The 11,746-nt window shown below is 39.8% G+C and overlaps 2 protein-coding genes across 2 annotated transcripts; both read right to left on the bottom strand.

The window, feature by feature from the left end:
- Positions 1-1,840: 1,840 nt before the first annotated feature.
- LOC121774557 lies at positions 1,841-3,616 on the bottom strand. Its single transcript, XM_042171407.1, has one exon. The coding sequence runs from the start codon at positions 3,614-3,616 to the stop codon at positions 1,841-1,843; it is 1,776 nt and encodes a 591-aa protein (XP_042027341.1).
- A 2,558-nt stretch (positions 3,617-6,174) lies between these two features.
- LOC121773468 (protein SRC2 homolog) lies at positions 6,175-7,420 on the bottom strand. The gene has a single exon (XM_042170335.1). It carries the CDS (start codon positions 7,326-7,328, stop codon positions 6,381-6,383), a length of 948 nt encoding a protein of 315 aa, XP_042026269.1. The 5' UTR covers positions 7,329-7,420; the 3' UTR covers positions 6,175-6,380.
- Between the last annotated feature and the right edge of the window lie 4,326 nt (positions 7,421-11,746).

The raw sequence follows: 11,746 nt of genomic DNA, 5'->3' as shown, positions 1-11,746 counted from the left end.
AAAAACCTGGGGGAGCCTCCATGTAAACTTCCCTCTTCAACTCTCCGTGTAGAAAGGCATTCGTAACGTCGAACTGATGTAAGGGCCAATCTCTGTTTGCAGCTACTGAAAGTAGAACCCGAATGGTATTCATTTTTGCCACCGGGGAAAAAGTTTCATCGTAGTCTATTCCGTAGGTCTGCGTGTATCCCTTTGCTACTAGCCGTGCTTTATATCTTTCAATAGAGCCATCAGGTCGGCGTTTAATTGTAAATACCCACTTGCATCCGACTGCCTTCTTTCCCTCAGGTATCATGCATTTTTCCCATGTACCATTTCTCTCTAGTGCTCCCATTTCCTTCTGCATTGCTTCCCTCCAATGTTTGTGTCTCCAAGCTTCCTCCACTGTACACGGAATTTCCTCTTCTTCGTATAGTGCTGCCTCAAATGCTTGAGCCATTTCTGAGAGGTGATTCTTGGCCAAGAAGACTCTTGAGTATTTGGCCTTTGTGTGAACATCGGGGCTGTATCTCTTCGGTGGAACTCCTCTGTTCACTCTCGGAGGTAATTTATACCCCCCAATCCCTTCACTGATCTGTTCTTCCAACAAATCGCAAATTTCTGGTTCACCTTGGTTCTCATCGCCTGAATCTGCACTTGTCTCTTGACTCTCTTCAGTAACACTATTAGTGGAATCAAGTGGGCTATTTTCTGGTGTAGTAATCACAGCAGAAGGACTTACAGTGGATATCAGTGAGGGAGTATCCTGGACAGTGGTATTGAGCGTTGGGGGCTGTATATGTGAGATCTTGTCGGCCTCCTCTCCTCCTTCCGTAAGGTTTGATGGTGTTTGATGTAGTGGTATTGATGGCCAACTTAGTGGGTCGATCCTGGTATCATTCTCCCCCTGACCGCTAAGGTGGCTAAAGTAGTAGTCTGTTTCAAGGAAATCACAGTTCATAGTGGTGAACAGACGATTAGATTTGGGATCAAAACACCTATATCCCTTTTGGTTTACTCCATACCCTACAAACACACATTTTACTGCACAAGGGGATAGTTTGGTTCTTTCGTGTTTTGGAATGTGGACAAAAACTGAGCAGCCAAATATCCGCGGTCGAAGGGTTAGAGGTAAGGGAATTTGAGCTAGTGTCGAGAGGATCTCTAGCGGTGTTTTTAGGTTTAGTGAGGTTGATGGCAATCTATTTGAGAGGTAGGCTGATGCGGCTACTGCTTCAGGCCAGAATTTTCTTGGGGTGTTGGATTCAATAAGCATAGCACGGGCCATTTCCAAAAGGGTTCGGTTTTTCCTTTCTGACACTCCGTTTTGTTCTGGTGTGTAGGGGCAGGTAGTTTGATGTACAAGGCCTTTGTCGTGGCAAAACTGTTTCATATCGGAGTTCACAAATTCTCCTCCATTATCTGATCGAAGGGTTTTTATGGCTTTTTGAAATTGGGTTTGGACGAGGTTGTAGAAATGGGTGAAATGCTGGAAGGTTTCAGATTTGTGTTTCATAAAATATACCCATGTCATACGAGTACAGTCATCCACAAAGAGAAGAAAATATTTGAAACCCTGCCCCCCTAAAACTGGTGAGGGACCCCAAACATCAGAATGGACTAGATCAAACAAAGAATCAACTCTAGTGTTATTTGATTTGTAGGTTTGTCTGTGGCTTTTGGCCAAAACACAGGTTTCACAGTACAAATCTCGACTGAATTTAGGAAAAAGCAACTTTAAATAACCCGATGAAGGATGTCCTAGGCGGCGATGCCACAACCAAGCTTCCCTGTCGGCTGTCCCATGATCCACCATCGCATGTCCATGTTGATCTATCTCATCCACATAATACAGCCCATTTCACTCAGTGCCACGTCCAATAATTTTCCCTGTCCTGATATCCTGCAACAGGCAAAAATTCGGTTGCATTAGGAGAGTACAATTCAGTTCCTTAGTCACATGGCTAATCGAGAGCAGTTTATGCGACATAGAGGGAACATATAGGCAATTAGATAACGTTAAACTTGGTGAAATTTTGACAGTTCCTGCTCCTACTACAGGTGTCAACTCTCCGTTCGCATTTTGAATATAACTCTTTGGTGCCATATGCATGCTAGAGATATCAGATTTATCAAAAGTTACAGTATCCGTGGCTCCACAATCAAAAATCCACTTGTCATTTTTTGTACTGGAGGAAATGGACAGAGCATATGATGTGGGCAAATTATCGGATAAATTCTCAAGTGGTTGAAATTTATTTTTGCAAACTAATGGGGCAGATTCGGGAATATTTAAACTGGTAGGGTGCTTTTCGGAATTTATGATTTGTTTGGGCTGAAGGTGAGGATATTTAATGGGGTGGGGTGCTTTTATTAATTTCCCGAAAGTAATAGGACTTTGGGATAAATCCCCAAACCCTAGTGTACCTCTACCATTTCCGCCTCCCATTTGCGCCGTGTCCTCTCCGATTCCACCGTGAGCGAAGGAGACTGTTCTGAGGGTAATCTCCTCCGGCTGGTTGTTGCCTCGGGATGTCGTGGCCTCAGCGTTACCCCCGATGGCGGCGGCTACCGGCTCCCCTCCTCCATTCGCCACGGCTTCCATTCCTCTTCCCCCTCGAGGCGGTGGCTTTGATTTCCACTCCTCCCACCATTCTGGATAGCCGTGGAGTTCGAAGCATGTGTCCCGAGTGTGCTTTTTCTTTCCACAGTGGGTGCATGTGAGTCGTAGCTTCTCCTCCTCCGTTTTCTTGTTCCAATTTCCGTCGGCGTTGCCGCCGCTTCGGTGAGGGGAGGGGCGGTGAGCGGATTGGTTGATCCATGGTTGCCTTGCAATGAGTCCAGCCGCGACTCCTTGTGCAGCCCCGTTATCCCCTGCCTTCAGGATGCTTGCTCTGGTGTCCTCTCGCCGGAGGATTCCGTATGCCACCTCTACTGACGGCAGTGGCTCCAATCTGAGTATTTCCTTCTTGACTCCCTCATACTTGTCGTTCAATGCCACGAGTAGTTGATACAGCCTCTGTTCTTCTTTTTCATTGTTGTAAATCTTGATGTCTTCTGGGTATTGCATTCGATTGGGTTGCTTCTGATCAATCGATACCCATAAATCGTTGAGGATAGTCCATATATCCTCCAATGATTCATCTGTCTGTTTTAATCTGTTTGCTCTTGTGTATAGATCATACACTTGGATTTTGTCGCCGCCGCTTGCATACGTAACCTCCAGGCTCTTCCATACGTCTCGGGCGGTTGGGTATTGAGATACCCGATTTACTAATTTCTGCTCCAAGTTTTGGATCAACCACGTGAATACGCAGTGGTCTCCTTGCTGCCATCTACTGAAGGTGGGATCGGTTCTTGCCGGAGGGGTTGGGACTCCAGTAATGTGAGATATCATACCCCTCCCGCTGATTGCCGCCATCATGTGGATGGCCCAGAGTGAGTAGTTTTCTCCATTGAGTTTGGTTCCAATCAACAATGGTGAGGTATCGATTCTTTGGGTTTCTGGATGGTTTGGTGTGGTGGTTGTGATTTGTTGGCTTTGTGCGATGCTGGTGCGCATGAACTCAGCAAATAATCGAGCAAATTGCCCATTTTCGGTTCCTTCTGGATTTCGGTTGTCATTGGATTCTGACATGGTTTTGATTTGAACAGGGTCTGCCGGGTTTTGGCCTTTTGGTTTGAGATTGGTTTCGAGACAGTGATGAGACTTCTCTGAGTCTCACCCACGCTCTGATACCATCTTGAATTTGGTATTACTCATAGTGATGGAGCGAATGGTATAGAAAAGATGATTGTAGTAAACTGTGTTATATCATTCTCTTTGGTTACCACTCTTTAAATAGAGTTTTACACTATTTATACAAGGTAAGATTTAAATAATCATAGGAGATATACTTTTCAATAAATACTAATTGATTGATGCCGATCTTATTCTTGTTTCCAAATTTGGAGGATTCTGTAATCTTCTTCCTTTCTCAACAGTTTGTTTGTTCAAATATCATTTGCAATAAATAGTGATGTGGGAGAAGTAGACAAATTTGTTATAAATTTGAACAGTGAGTTTTATACGAGTAGTATTTTATATCAAAACAAACTTTTGCTCCCACTCTATATGTGAGATTGCGTGGGTCTACAAATATTGGTTGAATTTATTAATTATGTACATATTTTTACCCATTTTAGAGCAAACGTTTAGACTACTAGGTTTCCAAATTCAATGAATTGAATTTGTGGTCACCTAGCTAGGACAATTTATAATTTTAATATCATCGTGGAACTATCAAAAAAATTATTGAATGACGTTTATGAACAACATTTAAGTGCATGAAATTGAGAATAATAAAAATAGGTGGGGCTAAGGCGAATTCACTAAATTTTCCATCTCTAATTGTTTAAGATGCAAATAAAAATAGGTGTTCTGATTTTAGGTTAACTCATATGGTAAAGACTTAAATGTGACAAACTTGGAGATCACGAGTTCAATCATATATAGGAACAAAATTAGCTTTTTTTTAAAAAAAATATTAACTAGAGCTAATTACTCGAATGGACCGGACCGCTCACGGGTTAGAGACTAGGGTCAAACTAAGCTAGATTAGCTTGATCGAGTTGACATTTCTAATAACCGAACTAATCATGTAGCTAATCATGCATATCCTATTCTTCAATTCTTGGAATAGCCAAGGGTACTTTTTGTCATTTGGCAAAAAAGTGGACTTTGAGTCAATTGTAGTTTTATTATAGCGTTACATTTATAAAACTTGTTGAGCACAAAAATCTCACAAAACGAATCAAATGCAAATCACAATTTCATATGTATAAACCTAATACAATTGGTGTTTTGTTTCTTTGTTATGGGCTTTCTTAGTTTTGGCACATATGTAAGAACAAATATAATGTAGCAACCACAAAGAATAGATATTTAGAAAAGAGCCACCAGTAAATACTCCAATGAAGTAAGTCAGTGTTCAACACCAATAATAAGACTAAATCATTCAGATTACTAGAGCAGAATACTTGAAACCACAGGAACATCTGAAATCTCAAAAATTGATTATACTACCACCTCAACAAACCCTCAAAAGGCTGATCAGGATCTATGAATCTTGCCATGTACTATCATGCACATTTGCTAATAACTGAGTCGTATTTCTACCACGCGTCATCGGTCTGGGGAAAGAAAAGCTTTTGCTTATCTTAAATCCACTAGTGAGTCGCTCTACTATTGGTACCAGCCGAGGAACTCCCTCTGAGCGAGCTACTTACTTTATCTGAACCATCTACTAGATTGTGTTCCACCCGGCATTTTAGAAAGGTTCCAACATCTTAAGGGCATCGTTCTAAACTTGATTAAGTTCACAAGCCACAGGTAACCTTCACTAGATTAAAGGCCACCCCACCTCCAAGTCTATCCATATTAGCCATAGGAAGAAACCTAAATATGCAGCTTAAAAGGCTCTACTTCTATCAAGATTTATAAATTTAGAATCACAATAATTGCAATGTTAAATGTTTATAAGTATGTTTCAGCAAGACCAACCCAGAAAAAGAGCATAAAACTGATAACAAGCTGTATCTCCTGATTGTTATCTCAAAATAAACTAGCAGAGATCAAGCATAAAACACAAAAGACCAAGCAAATGTGATGTTGCTTACAGATGAAACACACCGGTATTCAGATCGAAACTGCACAATGACAAATTAGCCCAACTACACAACTGAACCCCTATAAAACTGCATAACAATGCAATGCATATCCATCTCAGCACAAAGGCACTGCAGAAGATCAAGAACTAAAAAACCGAACTAGACCGGATTCCAGAAATCGAGCACAATGTAGTGGAAAAAGAGTTTACTCCTCCGAATACCATAAGTTTATATACATATATCAGCACAAAATCTCATGACACTTCTCAGAGTTCAAATCCTCCATCAAAACACAATTCAAAGAAAGCGCCAATCTTTATCTATAAACTTTAACACAAAGCCATACTCCGAGCAAAAAGTTAGAGTGAATCAGATAAAACGCAAAGCAAATGTAAAGTTGCTTACAGATAAAACACACAGCAGTATTCAGGATTTAAAACTGCATAATCACAAATTATCCCAACTGCACAACTGAACCCTATGAAGCTGCAAGAGAAAGCAATGCATATCCATCTCATCGACAAGGCAATGAAGAAATTCAAGAACTACAACCAACGAGACCAGATTCTATAAAATGAGCATAACTAACTCCTCGCAACACCACAAGTTTATATACACATATCAGCACACAAATGTCACACAGCTCAAATCCTCCATTGAGGCACAATTCACATAAAACCCCAATCTTTATATATAAACTCCAACACAAAGACATACTCGGAGCAAATAGTTAAATCGAATCAAACCTTACACTAATAATCACTTCGATAATCCCCATACCGATGATCATCCCTCGCAGCCGAACAAACATCATTCTCCACCCTTTCCCCAATCTTCTCTTCCTCATATTTAATACCCTCCTCCAATGTCATCCCTCCGAGAGCTCCTGCCGCGGCTCCCACTGCCAATCCCGTTCCCATTCCCATCCCCATCCCCATCCCCGGCTTCCCCACGCTCCGTTTATGGTAATCATACGGCGTGTAGTCCACCGGAGCGCTCGGCCCCGATGCCACCGATCCACCATAGCTCGGCTGCCGCTCTAGAAAAGGACGCGGCTGCGGCGAGTAATAAGACGAATAGTACCCCGAGTGCGGATCAGAGTAGGAGTAATAAGGCTGCGGAGGCGGAGAAAACGACGACGACGGCGGCGGGAGAGTGGAATACGGAGAAGGAGAGTATCCTCTGTAGGGCATCGGCGGCGGAGGGGCGGAGAAATTGTAATAATTGGAGGCAGGGGCGGGGGCAGGATGGTAATTTTCCACGGGGCGCTCGATCAAGCCGATCTTCACTCGGATCTTGCCGTGAGGGCGGCCGGAGGGGCGGTGGAGCTCGAAATTCCTGAGTTGAATCGACGATTGAGCTGATTCGGCGGCGAGATCTCGGAGGTCGAAGCGGTGAGCGCCGACCAAGGGTTTGGGCGTTTCGGATGGCTTGGAGTGGAAGACCTCGAGTGTGAGGGCGTAGTCGCGGAGGGGGAGAGTGAGGGGGAGGACGAAGCGCTGGTTCCAGACGGGTCGGGTGGATCCGGAGTCGTCGGGTTTGGTGGCCTGGCGGCGGTCCGGGTCGACCCAGAGGATGACGTAGGGCTTGAGATCGCCGTTCCTCCAATTGACGTTCTTAAGGTGCTTGGCGGAGACGATCGTGACGTCGAGGTCGTAGAGCTTGGGCTGCTGCGGGCGGTGGGTGGTGCCGGAGGCCATGGCGGAGGCGGTTTGGTGGAGTAGGATAACGTGCGCCGCGGGGATAATTTGGAGTGCGCAGGATTGTGTAGAGTGAAGAAAAGAGGAGGGATTTTTTATTTTATTTAGTTTTTTTCCTTTTTGGTTTTTGTGGAGAAAAGGTAATATTGTGGACCCCGTTTTAATTATTGTTTAGGTATATTTGGTGCAATAAGAATTTTGTGACATTATTTAGGAGATTATATTAGATTACCTTATTCCTAATTTATGAAATATACAGAAAATATTGCTGAAAAAAGTTAAATATAACTTTAAATTATGAATATTTTGAAACGGTAAAAATAACATTATATTGTAGGCAAATGAAATAGTATAGTACTCCATCCATGTGATTAGGAGTTTCAATTTAATATTGTAGTCATTTTGATAACAGAGTCTTGGTTTACTATTTTTAGTCCATCTACAGTTAAAAGTTTTCGGTTCATTTTTTTTATGAATTTTAGGTACTATCTCACAATTCACTAATTCAATCTACTCACGCTTTATTAAAATTAATATAAAAGAATAAATTCCATATTACACTATATTTTTCCATCAACTTTTCTTTATAGTAGTATTTCTTAAGACTTGTGCTGGATTCAAATGGACCTCCTAATGACGGACAGAAATTTTTGCTCCTAGTGTGGCACCTTTGTGTTGATACTCCTTTCATCCTATTTAAATTGGCATATTTTCTTTTTTAGATGTCAGACTTTAAAATGACACATTTCTTAAAATAGGAACGTCACTTTTTTTACTCTATTGTCTCGACTTGTAATACTCCCTCCGTCCCGTGTTACTTGCACTTATTTCCTTTCTGGGCGTCCCAAGTTATTTGCACTCTTTCCATTTTTAGTAAAAATTATCACATACCGCCGCAATTGTTGATTTTGCTAATCACTCATTCCTTAATCTCCGTGCCGAAAAGCCAACGTGCGAGTAGCACGGGACGGAGGGAGTACAATATTGCAAAAATTTCAGTGTCAAATCGGATCATTATAGATATAGAGAGTTATTATGGATTCTTTCAATAAGTAAATAAAAAAAACTTGCTACCTCCCCATTTTGGGCTTAGCCTTAATCCAAAGCCCACTTACTCAGAGACTATAATTTTTTTTGTCTCTACAAGCTTGTTGTTGGGTTCATTTGATTTTTCTCTCTCATATCTTCTAATACAGTTAGTTCTATTTTGGGCATAGCTCAATCTTTAATAATTGATTATATTCAATAAATTATTGTCTTTCGGGATAAAATTATATAATCCATGAAGTTAGAAGAGGAGAATTATCACTGAAAAATATTGTATTCACGAGAATTGTTAGCCGAGACTTTGCTATAGGAAAAATGGAATTTCTTGATAAAAGAAACAAGTTATCTAGTCATATTCTTATTTCCACCTTGATCATTGAAATTTAGTTGATTTACCATGCCCAATATGCAATATACTTATATCTTTCGATCGCGTCATATCGGGAGCATTTGAATCAGCCGACTTCCAACTAAAGCATTTTATCTTTCACATAAAATGATGCTCAAACCGCTATATTTAAACTAAAGCTCTCGAAAGTATTTAGTTCGAAAGTCCACCTCGATCGTTTAATTTTTCTGAATTTGAATTCCTTACTTCGACTTCAAATTTGTTCGCGAAGAAATCCCTTCTTTGAGTCCATGCTTCTCTTCTTTTTCATTTATTTCCGAGGCCGCCCAAGGCGTCGCGGCGACGTCGGTCGGCCATTTGGGCTTTCTTTCACATCCTCTCGAGTCTCGACCCCTTTCTTTTCATTCCCATTGAATTCCCTCAACACCAAATAATTAAGCGGCAGCCCACAAATATAATTACTCCAGGCCCAAATAAAAATTAGTACAGTAGCCCAAACAAAGAAATGGTACAGCAGCCCAAAAGCAAAAGGAGTGTATAGTGAAAAACAACGAGCCCCTTCATTTCTTTTTCCCCAAATTCATCTCTCTCCACCAAATCTGGCATCTCCATCTATCTATCACAAATTGAGTGCAACACCTCTCTCTCTCTCTCGATCCCTCCGTTCTCGGCCTCCCTCTCAAACTCGTCACGCCTCTTCCACCTCCTGATCGGTAAGCCCCAATACTCTCTCCCAAATCGGAATCAGGAAAAATCCCCAAATTGCGACTACCTTGCATTACTCTCTCCTTTCCGGCGACGTCACCACAGAAATCACGGCGGTGAGCTCGCCGCCTCCGTCGCCTGTCGCTCTAGCTACTCTCCGTTGCGCCGCCGTAGCCGTCACTACCCTATCTTTCCCTCATCTCTGCCACAGCGCCGCTGCTGTCCAAGTTCTGTAGGCGTCGTCGCTGCCGGGTCAGCCGCTGCTGCTCCAGATCGAGACAGCCGCTCGCTGCCAGCACCACTCCGACGTGTTGATGTTCGCTATCCTTCCACCGCTGTTGATATTTCCGAATCACCGCCACCGCTTTCTTTTGTTTATATGTCAGTATTTCTATTCTGAAATGATTTTGGATGAAATTATTTTTATATTTATATGTCAAATTTATTATTTGTAATTGTTATTATAATTCTGAATTATTTCTGTGTTGTAATTTTATTGATCATCATTTTCAATGGATCGAGAAGCAAACACTCTCTATTGTTTCAACGGATTATCGATTTCTTATTGAGAATTTGAATTATTGATTTAAAAACGAGAAATATGAAAAAAATATGCTGAAAGCTGAAATTCTGTGATAAATGTCTTTGAATACTCAAGTAATGGAATCTTAAAAATATTTTTATTAAAAAGAACAAATTATAAAAAAATCATGAAATATGGTCTAATACTCCTTCCGTCCCGCTTTAGCAGTCCCAGTTATTTTTTAGCATTCGTTTTGTAAAAATGATAATAAATAGTTAAAATGGATAAATGTTAAAGTACGAGAGAGAATAGGGTAGATAAGTGTCTTAACTTAAAAAATGGGTCCGAAAACACGGTGAAACTTAGAATTTTTTCTCAACTATGCTATGGCAAATTAATATGTTAGCGTGCATGTAACATATAGATGATGTTTCAACTTTCAATCAAACAATATCGTTTATTATGATATACATCATCATTTAATTCAATGGAGTGACGTACACATATGATTTCTCTACCATCATCATATACATGATTAGAGTATACAAGAATTTTTACCCTATGATTCATTTTTAAGCTAACAACTGAATATTAGCTTTATGTATACCATTTTGAATTTAATTTTTTTTATCAATACATGTTTATTATAGTTAATTTGTTAGTACTATATTATAATGTTAATTTCCATAACATATAGAATTATCAAAATCGCGAATTTAACAGTGGCATATTATGTGGACGCAATAATATTGGAAGAGACTTCCCTAAAATACTTTTAAATATGCTATATCTAATTTAAAATACAGTTGTCTTTTAAATAAAAAAACAAAACTAAGACGATAAATGTGTCATAACGATGTGCCCACACTGATTGCAATATCTGGTAGTGCTCTCACGTCTGTACAAATGCATAAAATAACAAATTAAAAGAAAATGAATTTAGACAGCAAACAAAAACAACTGGAATTTTGATATTAATGCGAATTACATTTGGTAAAATTATTTATGAAAACACTGTAATTGTATTCATGTAAATTAATAGTATAATGTAGGCCCACCAAACATAAAATCTTCACAAGGCCCACTAGCTAATATTTCTAATTGGGCCCTAGAAATTGTTCAGGAGTTCTATGATGGAAAAAAATTTCATATTAAAATAATTTTCAAAAATTCCAAAATTCATTATCGTTGTCGTTTTATTTCTTTTAAATGGTTAATAATGGGTTTCCATTTAATTCATGATATTAGTGACTCTAATCTATCATTATTCCAATTGCACCATCGTAGGTACTGGATCTCTATATATTAGTACTTTAACTTGGTACATCCAAATTAAAAGAACTATATACACTTGGTAGAATAGTTGCTCCATTTTTAAAAAATTGACTATAGCTATAAAATTATGTTGGTGACATTTTTTATAAAAAAATGATCAAACCCCCCCAAAGGGAACAACATGTTTTCACACAATCACGATAAACAACAAGGCATATTGCATTCCGACAAATCAACAAAAGAACAAGAGATAAATAAGGCAACAACAAGACAACATTGACCTAGACCAGAGTTTGGTCGAACAGCCACAATAGCCACACAACATAAAATAGAGCACATACCAGTAAAACGGAGAGGAATCAAAGTCATCTCTCCAAGCCGAAGATTAAAGTCTATACTTCCATTTGTATGAGCTTTATCAATAATTATTAGATCTAGATATTAAAATTTAAAAATATCATAACATAATTTCTTTTTATAAATAATAAATTTTCAAAATTGAAAATGTTGACATTATAG

Source organism: Salvia splendens, chromosome 17, assembly GCF_004379255.2.
Source record: "Salvia splendens isolate huo1 chromosome 17, SspV2, whole genome shotgun sequence".
Lineage (NCBI taxonomy): Eukaryota > Viridiplantae > Streptophyta > Magnoliopsida > Lamiales > Lamiaceae > Salvia > Salvia splendens.
Note: the sequence above shows the minus strand (reverse complement) of the source record. Positions and strands in the feature narration are given on the sequence as shown.